The sequence below is a fragment of the Chiloscyllium plagiosum genome, unplaced genomic scaffold (genome assembly GCF_037043375.1).
Source record: "Chiloscyllium plagiosum isolate Xiang-an unplaced genomic scaffold, Cpla_swu_hap1 HiC_scaffold_7, whole genome shotgun sequence".
Classification (NCBI taxonomy): Eukaryota; Metazoa; Chordata; class Chondrichthyes; order Orectolobiformes; family Hemiscylliidae; genus Chiloscyllium; species Chiloscyllium plagiosum.
In genome coordinates this window covers 58,716,636-58,730,724 of record NW_028270145.1, presented here as the reverse complement: position 1 = coordinate 58,730,724, position 14,089 = coordinate 58,716,636, and the positions used below count along the sequence as shown (strand labels likewise).

At 41.5% G+C, this 14,089-nt stretch overlaps 1 protein-coding gene across 3 annotated transcripts in view; it reads right to left on the bottom strand.

Moving 5' to 3' along the window:
• The window catches only part of LOC122551600 (myosin light chain kinase, smooth muscle-like), a 424,085-nt gene that overhangs the window by 238,474 nt on the left and 171,522 nt on the right, over nt 1-14,089 (bottom strand). For all 3 annotated transcript variants that reach the window (XM_087989064.1, XM_043693744.2, XM_043693743.2), the window contains exon 5: nt 7,773-7,815. In XM_087989064.1, the coding sequence (XP_087845190.1) occupies nt 7,773-7,815 (43 nt within the window). The remainder of the gene's footprint in view (nt 1-7,772; nt 7,816-14,089) is intronic.

The following is a 14,089-nucleotide window of genomic DNA, read 5'->3' as shown; positions in this document are numbered from 1 at the left end:
TCCCACAGTGTGGAAACAGGCCCTTCAGCCCAACAAGTCCACACCAACCCTCCAAAAGGTAACCCACCTAGACCCATTCCCCTAACCTATATTTACCCCTGACTAATGCAACGAACACTATGAACAATTTAGTATGACCAATTCACCTGACCTGCACATCATTGGATTATGGGAGGAAACCCACACCGACACGGGGAGAACATGCAAACTCCATGCAGACAAGCACCTGAGGCAGGAATTGGGAAGCTTTTAAAGAACAACAGAGGATAACTAAAAAGAAAATACACAAAGAAAAAATAAGGTATGAAGGTAAACTGGCCAAAAATATAAAGGAGGATAGTAAAGGCTTTTTTAGGTATGTGAAAAGGAAAAAAATGGTTAAGACTAAAATTAGGCCCTTGAAGACAGAAACGGGTGAATTTATTACGGGGAACAAAGAACTGGCAGAAGAGTTGAATTGGTACTTTAGATCTGTCTTCACTGGGGAAGACACGAGCAATCTCCAAGATGTAATAGTGGCTGAAGGACCTGAACTGAAGGGAATTTATATTAGGCAGGAAACAGTGTTGGAGAGACTGTTAGGTCTGAAGGCTGATAAGTCCCCGAGACCTGATGGTCTACATCCCAGGGTACTGAAGGAGGTGGCTCTAGCAATCGTGGATGCATTGGTGATCATTTTCCAATGTTCTATAGATTCAGGATCAGTTCCTGCGGATTGGAGGGTGGCTAATGTTGTCCCACTTTTTAAGAAAGGGGGGAGAAGAAAGCAGGGAATTATAGACCAGTTAGTCTGACCTCAGTGGTGGGAAAAATGCTGGAGTCAATTATAAAGGACGAAATTATGACACATCTGAATAGCAGTAACAGGATAGGTCAGAGTCAGCATGAATTTATGAAGGGGAAATCATGCTTGACTAATCTTCTGGAATTTTTTGAGGATGTAACTCTGAAGATGGACAAGGGAGATCCAGTGGATGTAGTATACCTGGACTTTCAGAAAGACTTTGATAAAGTCCCACATAGGAGATTAGTGAGCAAAATTAGGGCACATGGTATTGGGGCAAAATACTGACATGGATTGAAAATTGGTTCGCTGACAGGAAACAAAGAGTAGTGATAAACGGCTCCCTTTCGGAATGGCAGGAAGTGACCAGTGGGATACCACAGGGATCAGTGCTCGGACCGCAGCTTTTTACAATGTACATTAATGATATAGATGAAGGTATTAAAAGTAATATTAGCAAATTTGCTGATGACACAAAGCTGGGTGGCAGGGTGAAATGTGAGGAGGATTAGGACAGGCTAGGTGAGTGGACAGATGCATGGCAGATGCAGTTTAATGTGGATAAATGTGTGGTTATCCACTTTGGTGGCAAGAACAGGAAGGCAGATTTATATCTAAATGGAGTCATTAGGTAAAGGAGCAGTACAACGAGATCTAGGTGTTCTTGTACATCAGTCAATGAAAGCCAGCATGCAGGTACAGCAGGCAGTGAAGAAAGCTGGCCTTCATAACAAGAGGAATTGAGTATAGAAGCAAAGAGGCCCTTCTGCAGCTGTACAGGGCCCTGGTGAGACCACATCTGGAATATTGTGTGCAGTTTTGGTCTCCAAATTTGAGGAAAGACATTTTGGCTATTGAGGGAGTGCAGCGTAGGTTCACGAGGTCAATTCCCAGAATGACGGAACTATCTTACGCTGAAAGATTGGAGTGACTGGGCTTGTATATGCTTGAGTTTAGTAGGCTGAGAGGGGATCTGATTGAGATGTATAAGATTATTAAAGGATTGGATACTCTGGAGGCAGGAAGCATGTTTCCGCTGATGGGTGAGTCCTGAACCAGAGGACACAGTTTAAAAATAAGGGGTAGGCCACTTAGAACAGAGTTGAGGAGAAACTTCTTCCCAGAGAGTGGTGGGTGTATGGAATGCTCTGCCCCAGAAAGCTGTGGAGGCCAAGTCTCTGGATACTTTCAAGAAAAAGTTGGATAGAGCTCTTAAGGATAGTGGAATCAAGGGTTATGGGGATAAGGCAGGAACAGGATACTGATTGAGGATGATCAGCCATGATCATAATGAATGGTGGTGCTGGCTCGAAGGGCAGAATGGCCTACTCCTGCACCTATTGTCTATTGTCCTTGTTACTATGAGGCAGCAGTCGTAACCACTCACCCACCATGTTGCCCTTAAATGAATGAAAACGATCCTAAGCTACTCAACCTCTCTTAATAGCTAGCACCTTCCATACCAGGCAACCTCCTCGTAAGCCTTCTCTGCACCCTCCCCAAAGCGTCCACATCCTTTTGGTAATATGGCGACTAGAACTGTACACAGTATTCTAAATGTGGCTGAACCAATGTCTTGTACAATTTTAACATGACCGGTCAGTTCTTATACTCAATACCCATCCGATGAAGGCAAGCATAACATATGCCTTCTTGACCACTCTATCCACCTGTGCAGCAACCTTCATGGTACAATTGACCTGAACTCCCAGACCTCTCTGTTCAGCAACTTTTCCCAAGGCTCTTCAGTTTACACTATAGTTTGCTCTAGAATTAGACCTTCCAAAATGCATCACTTCACATTTGCCTGGATTGAACTCTATCTGCCACTTCTCCACCCAACTCTGAAGTCTATCTATATTCTCCTGTATTTTTTGACAGTCCCCTTTGTTTTCTGCTACTCCACCAATCTTCGTGTCATCTGCAAATTTACTGATCAGACCACCAATGCCCTCTTCCAGATCACTTATGTATACCACAAACAGCAGTGGTCCCAGCACTGATCCCTGTGGAACATCACTGGTCACCTTTCTCCATTTTGAGAAACTCCCCTCAACTATTACTCTCTGTCTCTTGTTGCTCAACCAGTTCTTTATCCACCTAATTGGAACACCCTGCACATCATGCGACTTCACTTTGTCCATTAGTTTACCATGGGGAACCTTATCAAATACCTTACTGAAGTCCATGTATATGACATCTACAGCCCTTCCTATCAACTTGGTCACTTTCACAAAGAACTCTAGTAAATTGGTAAGGCACGATCTCCCCCACACAAAACCATGTTGCTTATCACTGATAAGCCCATTCTCTTCTAAATATTAATAGATCTGATCCATCAGCACCTTTTCCAGCAACTTTCCCACCGTTAAAGTTAGGCTGACTGGTCTGTAGTTACTTAGAATATCCTTACTACCTTTCTTGAACAGGGTACAACATTAGCAACCCTCCAGTCCAACGGCACCTCACCTGTGTTTAAGGATGCTACAAACATATCTGTCAGGGTCCTAGCTATTTCCTCTCTCGCCTCCCTCAGCAATCTGGGATAGATCCCATCTGGTCCTGGGGATTTGTCCACCTTAATAACCTCTAACACATCTTACCTACTTATGTTAACGTGATCCAGAGTAATCAAACTTCTATCTCTAATCACAACATTCATCATGTCAATGAACACTGATGCAAAGTAATCATTCTGATTTTCTCACACAGCCTTCCTTCCTTATCCTTTACTGGACCAATCCTTTCTCTAGTTACCCACTTGCTTCTTATATAAGAATAAAAAGCTTTGGGATTCTCCTTAATTCTACTAGCTAAAGCTATTTCATGACCCCTTTTATCCCGCTTGATTCCTCATTTAAGACTGGTCCTACTCTCCTAATATTCCTCCAGGGCCCATTCTGTTTTTAGCTGCCTGGAACTTATGTACGCTTCCCTTTTCCTCTTGGCTAGTCGTACGACTTCTGTCATCCATGGTTCACCAATCTTGCCTTTCCCATTCTTTGCTTTCAACAGAACACGCCTATCCTGCACTATCTTTAACTTATCTTTGAAAGCCTCCCACATATCAAATGTGACTTCCCTTCAAATAGCTGCCCCCAGTCCACATTTCTCAGCTCCTGCCGAATTTTGATATAATTGGCCTTGGCCCAGTTTAGTACTCTTCCCTTAGGAACACTCTCATCTTTGTCTACAAGTATTCTAAAACTTACAGAATTGTGGTCACTATTCCCAAAGAAATCCCCCACTGCAACTTTTACCACCTGGCCTGGCTCATTCCCCAAGACCAGGTACAATATGGCCCCTTCCCTAGTTGGACTTTTGACAAACTGCTCTAGAAAGCTTGCTTGGATGCTCTTTACAAATTCTGCCCCATCCAGACCTCTGACACTAAGTGTGTCCCAGTCAATGTTGGGAAAAATAAAATCACCCAGCACACCACCCTGTTGCCTCTACATCTTTCCATACCATGTTTACCTATTTGTTCTTCTTCCACACGCTCACTGTTGGAAGGCCTGTAGTACAGCCTCAACAATGTAAATGCACCCTTATTTTTTAGCTCTACTCATAATGCCTCACTGCTCAAGCCCTCCATAGTGTCTTCCTTTAGCACAGCTGTGATATCATCCCTGACCAGCAATGCAATTGCTTACCCCCATTTTATTTCCCTCCCTGTCCTGTCTGAAGCATCTATTTTCTGGAAAATTTAGTTGCCAATCATGCCCTTCCTTCAACCAAGTCTCTGTGATTGTAATAATGTCATACTTTGTGAGAAGATTTGTAGCTTGGGTGCTCGTTGTTGTGGTTCTGTTCGCCGAGCTGGGAATTTGTGTTTCAGATGTTTCGTCCCCTGTCTAGGTGACATCCTCAGTGCTTGGGATCCTCCTGTGAAGCGCTTCTGTGATGTTTCCTCCGGCATTTATAGTGGTTTGTCTCTGCCACTTCCAGTTGTCAGTTCCAGCTGTCTGCTGCAGTGGCCGGTATATTGGGTCCAGCTCGATGTGTTTGTTGATAGAATCTGTGGATGAGCGCCATGCCTCTAGGAATTCCATGGCTGTTCTCTGTTTGGCTTGTCCTATAATAGTAGTGTTGTCCCAGTCGAATTCATGTTGCTTGTCATCCGCATGTGTGGCTACCAAGGATAGCTGGTCGTGTCGTTTCGGAGCTAGTTGGTGTTCATGGATATGGATCGTTAGCTGTCTTCCTGTTTGTCCTATGTACTGTTTTGTGCAGTCCTTGCATGGAATTTTGTACACTACATTGGTTTTGCTCATGCTGGGTATCGGGTCCTTCGTTCTGGTGAGTTGTTGTCTGAGAGTGGCTGTTGGTTTGTGTGCTGTTATGAGTCCTAGTGATCGCAGTAGTCTGGCTGTCAGTTCAGAAATGTTCTTGATGTATGGTAACGTGGCTAGTCCTTTGGGTTGTGGCATGTCCTCATTCCGTTGTCTTTCCCTTAGGCATCTGTTGATGAAATTGCAGGGGTATCCGTTTTTGGCGAATACATTGTAGAGATGTTCTTCTTCCTCTTTTTGCAGTTCTGGTGTGCTGCAGTGTGTTGTGGCCCTTTTGAACAGTGTCTTGATGCAACTTCTTTTGTGTGTGTTGGGGTGGTTGCTTTCGTAGTTCCAAACTTGGTCTGTGTGTGTGGCTTTCCTGTATACCTTTGTGGTGAACTCTCCGTTCGGTGTTCTCTGTACCATCACGCCTCGGAATGGGAGTTGGTTGTCCTTTTCTTCCTCTCTAGTGAATCTGATTCAGGAAAGCCACACACACAGACCAAGTTCGGAACTACGAAAGCAACCATCCCAACACACACAAAAGAAGTTGCATCAAGACACTGTTCAAAAGGGCCACAACACACTGCAGCACACCAGAACTGCAAAAAGAGGAAGAAGAACACCTATACAATGTATTCGCCAAAAACAGATACCCCCGTAATTTCATCAACAGATGCCTAAGGGAAAGACAACGGAATGAGGACATGCCACAACCCAAAGGACTAGCCACATTATCATACATCAAGAACATTTCTGAACTGACAGCCAGACTACTACGACCACTAGGACTCATAACAGCACACAAACCAACAGCCACTCTCAGACAACAACTCACCAGAACGAAGGACCCGATACCCAGCATGAGCAAAACCAATGTAGTGTACAAAATTCCATGCAAGGACTGCACAAAACAGTACATAGGACAAACAGGAAGACAGCTAACGATCCATATCCATGAACACCAACTAGCCCTGAAACGACACGACCAGCTATCCTTGGTAGCCACACACGTGGATGACAAGCAACATGAGGTCGACTGGGACAACACTACTATTATAGGACAAGCCAAACAGAGAACAGCCATGGAATTCCTAGAGGCATGGCGCTCATCCACAGCTTCTATCAACAACACATCGAGCTGGACCCAATATACCGGCCACTGCAGCGGACAGCTGGAACTGACAACTGGAAGCGGCAGAGACAAATCACTATAAATGCCGGAGGAAACATCACAGAAGCGCTTCACAGGAGGCTCCCAAGCACTGAGGATGTCACCCAGACAGGGGACGAAACGTCTGCAACACAAATTCCCAACCCGCCGAACAGAACCACAACAACGTCATACTCCTAGGCACCAATCCAAGTCCTACGTTTGTCTGCTTTACTCACTATACTCCTTGCGTTAAAGCATATGCACTTCAGACCATCAGTTCCTTTGCATTCTTCTGCTCTTTGCCTACTGTTCCCCTTGGTAATGCTAATTTGATGATCGTGTTCCTAGTTTCCATCTCACTATCTACTAGTCTTCTCTTCTGGTTCCCAGCCCCCGCCGCATTAGTTTAAACCCTCCCAACCGCAGTAGCAAAACCTCCTCCAAGACCATTAGTTCCAGTTTGGTTCAGGTGTAGATCATCCAATTTGGAATAGTCCCACCTTCCCCAGAACTTGTCCCAATGTCCCATAAATCGGAACCCCTCCCTCCTACACCATCCCTCAAGCCACGTGTTCATCCTGCCTATTTCTACCCTGGCCATCACGTGGCACTGGTAGCAATCCTGAGATCACTACCTTTGAGGTCCTCCTGTTTAACTTCTCTCCTAGCTCCCTAAATTCTTTCAGGACCTCATCTCTTATTTTACTTATATCACTGGTGAAATCTCAGGTTTAGAGATTTCTATTACAAGGAAAATCTAGAAAAGCTTGGGTTTTTCAGTCTTAAAAGTAAATGTCCAATGCAGTAATGTTATACATGACAATAAATAATATTTAAAAAGTAAATTGGAAGGCCACTATAGATTACATGGCTTCATTTTTGTAAAAAAAGACAATGTATCATTGAAGCAAAGAATTGTTTTCTTTGTCTTATAATTTAACGTCTGATTCAGCAATCTTATATATGTCTATAAATAAAACGTGAAAGGTAAATCTGGAAGACCACTATAAATTACATTGCTTCAATTTTTAAGAAAGACAAATTTATAACTGAAATAAAGAATTGTTTTCATCACAGAGTATTCATTGCATTGAATACAGTAATACAGTAATTGCTGTGGCCCTGGAACCTCTTTAGAATGGCCTGAGTTGAACTGTTGGATCTTTCGACTCATTCTCAATAGATGAGATACTGAATTGCTGCCTTCATCAAGACGAATCTTGTAAATTGTAACTATAGCTGTGACATTGAAAGGATTAAATGATTGGGGAAAAAAAGAGATAAAACATAACATAAAGAGTTGAGTGGTGTACTGTAAAAGAGTACTTTGTCAAACTATAGCACCTGGTAACAGAGGTAAACTCATAATATCCACACCACTTGCTCAGTAATATAGGTAGCATTCCTAGTTTGTCAGCTTTTGGTGATAAATGCCCTGTGGATTTGAGCATCCAACCACACAATTCTTACTGAGAATATAGGGTCAAGATCAATTTCCAAACTTTGATTTCCATCCTTACTGCACACAATTAATTGACATTGTTAAATAAGTATATACCTGGAAGCATTGGAAGGCCATCCATATTTCTTTTCAGGATCCTCTGTAATATAAAAAAACACAATTCAGTAAAGTCATATTTGCTTTAGTCAAGTTTCTGGAGCACTTATCTGTTCAGTGTAACACACAATGAACTGCCGATTCTAACTCATGTTATAACAAGTTAAGTATACTGAGGCATGGCTAATATACAATTGTTCAACACTACAATTCTGCTCTCAGTTGATGGGAGAATTGAAGAATAATTGTTTCATTTAAATATTAATTTTGGATTGCCCAGTACAGCGTGACCTGTTGCAAAGAATCAGGTATAAATCATTGCAGTACCACACTCTTGACTAAATCATTCCCATGTCAAATAAGCATTGAAGACTTTTAGGCGGTGATAAGGAAAACAAGAAGAATATAAAGAATATAATGTAACTATTATTACATCTCAGAAATTTAGTTTTTCTTCACTATTATTGTTGTTAAGTTATCCATGTAGAGTTAGCTTGTCTGAAGCAGTTTTAAGAACAAGACCAAAGGGACAGGATATCAGGTAGTTCAAGCTACATGAAATGTGTTCTGCTTTCACTCACCCATTAGCATAGACAGAGATGAACAGATTAATTTGACAAAATATTAATAGAGGCAGAGATCTATGTTTCCAATTGAAACATGGAGAATGGATCCAATGACACTACCAAGATATGTGAATGCCTGACTAGCCATAAAAAATGGATGTTTCCTCAGAAACAGGCCAATCACATCTGCGACATGGAAGGAGAAATAATCAAAGCAATCAATATACAGGGGACCCTGATGACATCTTGTCAGGCACAGTCATTAACAGCTTCTTCAGTATCTAATTCAGCTATCTGAAATGAATGTGGGGAATCATAATCACAGAATCTGGGTCAGCAGACAGCCTGATTCAGAATTGTGCCAAACAATCTAAAGCAATCATATGAAGAAAGGACAGATATAAAACCTATATTTATACCATTTCACTTCAATATTTTAAAAGTATCAGTTCCCAGCTAAGACAATAGTTAAATGCTATTTAACTAAGTGCTCTTGCACTTCCAAACAAAATAAGAACAATCGTTTTGCACATCGATAGTACAGCAGAAATACAGTGTAAAATAGAAATATTACAATATCCTCAAAATGTGACATGGACATTATTAACTCAATTAAAGTAGATTAAGTGAAAATGAACACTTAAAAACATAAACAGACAGGGTAAGAAACTAAAAGCAGAAAAATGATGAAAAATCTGAAATTAATGAAAAAGTTAACCACAACCATGAGGAAGCTAAAGATTAACAAGATACAAGAAAAACAGAAGGCAGAAAGTGAATTAAAGAGAAAAATGGCAAATTGCAGAACTGAACTAAGCTAGGCAAAGCAGATGTTTTGGCTTGAAATGGGGTAAGTCAATTTATCAGGGGCATCCCATTTTAATGGCTACCTGGTGATTCCTGCAAAATGTTAGATGAGGACTGTTAACATTCAAAGCTTCAGTCAGGCTTACAGATACTGATACTGTTCTTCCCACCAAGCTCTCTGCATCTGTCTTCCTGTTTCCAAATTTTTAGTAACTGATTCAATGTTATTAATCCAGTAGAGGGCACTACTAAAGCAGATAGAAAGCCAGAGCACGGACCTTGTGAGGTGATTGCCTGAAGAGGAGAACAGCACAAAGGTTAAGTGCGTGATAACACAAGTACAGTGACACTTGTAAATGTTATAATGATAGTTAAAATTTTTTGAAGACATAATTAATAGAAAACTAATCAACCTATGTCAAGTTATGTTAATTAATACACTTCAAATGTATTTTTAGGATCCATTTTTTCTATTTATGTCATGCATTGTGATGGAATGGAGGATATAATGCTTAATGCATTTATGGAAAGCAAAAGCATCATCCTATTCAGTTTCAATCTATCCATTCTTTGCAGTGCTCACCCACACTGAGTTTATAATTTTCTCCCAGTCAGAATGCACGCACCCCACAAAACTGATGATATTAACAACAGACATTTTGAAAATTATGTCCATGACATCACTGAGGTGCTGTTGTGATCAAAGCTCCAATCTGCCACTGGTGTTCTCTTTAATGTTTAAAAGGGTGCTGTCGTATTTATAAAATAGTAATTGACTTTTCAAATCATTCATTTAAAATACATAATATATTTTACAATGCATTTATGAATGTTAAATGTATTTTTATATTTAAAAAAATTGATTAGACATGTTTCCGTAAGTATAACTGATCAGTTCAAAGACCTGGATTCATTAGTTTATCAATTAAGCTAGTCATTGTACCTATTGTTAAATTCATTTTACTTCACTGTCAACAGAAAGCCCTGCATGTAATTACTCTGCATTTAAAATTGCTGCTCACATCACAGTTTTTTTTGGATTAGATTAGATTAGATTCAATTCCCTACAGTGTGGAAACAGGCCCTCGGCCTAACCAGTCCACACCGACCCTCCGAAGAGTAACCCACCCAGACCCATTTCCCTCTGACTAATGCACCTAACACTATGGGCAATTTAGCATGGCCAATTCACCTGACCTGCACATCTTTGTGACTGTGGGAGGAAACCCACGCAGACACGGGGAGAATGTGCAAACTCAACACAGATAGCTACCCGAGGCTGGAATCGAGCCTGGGACTCTGGTGCTGTGAGGCAGCAGTGCTAACCACTGAGTCACCGTGCCGCCCTATAATTAGAAGTCCTACTGTGTGGAAACAGGCCCTTTGGTCCTTTAACATCAGCTGAAAGTACACTTATTTAGATTATTCCAGTGTGGAAACAGGCCCTTAGGCCCAGCAAGTCCACACCGACCCTCCAAAGAGCAACCCAGCCAGACCCATTCCTCTACATTTACCCCTTCACCTAACACTACGGGCAATTTAGCATGGCCAATTCACCTAATCTGCACATTTTTGTGTTTGTGGGAGGAAACCAGAGCACCTGAAGGAAACCCACGCAGACACGGGGAGAATGTGCAAACGCAACACACACAGTTGCCTGAGGCAGGAATTGAACCCGGGTCTCTGGCGCTCTGAGGCAGCAGTGCTAACCACTGTGCCACCGTGCCGCCCACTTATGAGCAGCTTCAACCTACTGCCACAGTCCCCCTGAATCTGAAACATCAAATTTCCATGATACTTACTTTTTTTCACCATTTTGAAACACCCTACATCATATGCCATGTCTAACACCAAGGGTTGGATTTCCCCCATGATGGTGATGTAATACGAGCTGGGATGGATTCTGATTAGAAACTCAACTCCAGTGAGAAACTAACTGAAGTTCACACTTTTGGTAGTCTGAACCCATAACTTAAATGATGAACAGTTTGTTGTTCACTTAGAGTCAGTGGATGTAGGAACACAGATGGGTCTGATGAAGTGTCAGATTCAGTTAGATACTGCATGGCAGCCACCATTGAGATTGGTGTCCTAGAGATCTGTGGTTGGCAGCAAAGCCTTCCACTACACCAATATGAAGTGAAATAAAATATAAGAACTGGAGGCTTAGCATACAGGGCAACATAGACATAATTTTGATGCTGTGTCAGAATGCCGGTGGTAATAACAGACAGGAGGGAAGCTCTCTTTCCAGAGGATGACAGGAGATGACCAGCTCATCAAGCAACAGAGACAACTCTATGTTCCTCTGATCCTTCCTTGCTAAGCTGCCCCTTTCCAGAGCCTCACTGTCCATAAGGACTACATCTCTCCAGGCAACCGTGTTATAGAATGCACAGACATTCATCATAATTACAGAGGCCCTTGTAGGAGGACACTTAAAGGTACCACTTGGCCAGTCCACAAACCAAATCACATCTTCAGAAGACTGAAGTCCTCTCAATAGTTACCCTGCCAAGTGGATGGCATTGAATGTACTGCCTTTGAATCTCTGTCTGGGGGCCATATAGAGGGATTAGCTGATTTGTCTTTGAGGGCCTTCGCTTTTCCCTTAGGAACCACCCATGCTCCGAGGGAGCTGGAGTGAAGGTCTGAGGCAGCTTCTGCAAGGAACATGGCAGGTCCCATGAGAAGGCCCCTTTGCATGTGGAGAAAAGTCTTGTTGTAGGCTGCAGACCAGCTGTACACTGAGGCAGTGCAAGTCCTTTCTGTTGATGGATCTCACTGGCCAGTCACTGTGCGCGCTGATGGCCACATGGGTGCAGCCAATAAAGTCCTGCTGCTGGGACAATCCAGCAATTTGTGGTAAAACCCAATAGCCTCTTTCAGCCTGCGATGTCCAACTAATTATAAATCTGTCACCTTGTTCAACCTTGGCACAGATGACACTTGTAATCTGGATGATGAACTAGTTTGGACTCAATGAAAGCTTGAAATCCTGGACTTAATAGTTGATTCAGGGGAACTGGACTCATACTTTCCAAAGAGTACTTAAGGATAGGTAATAAATGCTGACCTAGCCAGAGACATATACATTCTGTGAAAGAATTTGCCTCAATATTGCATCTAATTAATCAATGATAAAAGATTGAAGAATAAACAGTGGAAACATAAAAATGTAGGGAACTAGAGTCAATTCAAGTATAATAGAAAGGAGGGCAGGAAATGAACAATGATGAAATTAAGAGGGATAGAGAAAACAGGCAGGCAGCAAGGAAAACAAATGGCATTCATTAAAATCTCCAATGATTTACTTTTGAAGCAATGAAACTGCATTAAATTATTCACCTTCTGGGGCAGACAGGTTGGATAGCAGCCATTAACAATAATTTTGTTGTGTAAGGGATAATTACACTTTTAATTGTTAGACCTAACTTTTGGTTGGGATTTTAATAAGAAATAATGTTCAAATACAGCAACACTGTGAAACTGACAGAAGAATTAAATGTGAAGTGCTGTTTTTGTGATGCTAATGAATGTGCAGACAAATTGTCAGGGAAATTATGCTGATTTGCAATTCAGAGAGTATCTCTGCCTCACTACAAACTGCTTGATTTCCAAATACACAATGGCATATTGTTCATATGCTTTTTTACAGGCAGATTCTGGGCATTCAGCATTCATTCCATGAAGTGAAAATACCTGAAAATTTTCCAATGTTCAGTGATCCTGGTCACATATTCCTAATGGGAGACACCCTGGACTACTATGCACTATCATGTCTGTTCATTATCTAGAGGGAATTGCTGTAAGTGTAGGTCTGAAATTCATCTTTATCACTAACCTACTAATGCCATCTATCAATTCAGCCTCTATGTAATAGATCAGTAATTAGTGTAAGGCATGAAGACTGGCTGAATGCTAGACATATGGTTTTAATAGCAATTCATTTGATTCCAAATGAAACGATATATGCCAAACTACAAAACTCACAAACACTGACAAATAGCTACAACAAAGAAAATCTCAAATGAAAGGACATTACCTGAATAACAGTTGTGAGGAATGGCCTTTGACTTAGTCAATTACCTCATGGGGGTTAAATATTTATTTCCATTACATTGGATTTCAGGATTTTGGACTCATTTTTTGAATGCTGCAATTTAGTATGTGTGACTCTGAAAACTGAAAGCCTCACAATCATCAATAGCAGTTTCACACCTTCTGAAACAAAAGGCTTTTGATATTGATCAATGCCCATTCAGCAATAAGATTTATTCGATTGCCTGCTTAGTCATGCAGAGGTAGACAATACTTTCTGAAAGTACTATATCAACTGGGGACAACGTGTTACCTATGTTGTTGGAGAAGCACTACTTCAAATAAGCCAAACTTGAGTTGGTCTGACCATAAAGTCAGCGTGGATTGTTTGAATGTACATTGAAATTATTTTGAATACTTTGTGTAAATTATGCACTTTCTAGGTATTAGTCTTTGTATAGTGTAGCAGCTACTGTGTGTTGCAGAGTATCGCCTTTAACATTAAAAATATCCATAAAAGTGCTAGTTACAAGAGGAACACATACTAAAGATCATAACAATGAACTTTCATTGAAGTAGGTGCTATCATTACTATTCTCAACATCACGGTATCACCTGCAAATAGACTGAAACAACAAATGTTACTGATGTCATAATTGTGCATCCACATTGGAAAGGACCTCAGTGTTGCTGATGTCATTGTTGTGCGCCAATTGGTCCAGCTGTCCTCTTCACTGCGCCAATTGGTCCACTGCCTCCTGTTGTATCCCTCACCCTCCTATTCCTTGCTTCACTTATTGCACCCCTCAGTGAGGAGACAAGCAGCGAGTGGGAGGTGAATGGGCTGGCAAGCTCAACTTCAAGTGAGGCAGCAATCGACAAGCATTCAAACCAGATCAAAAT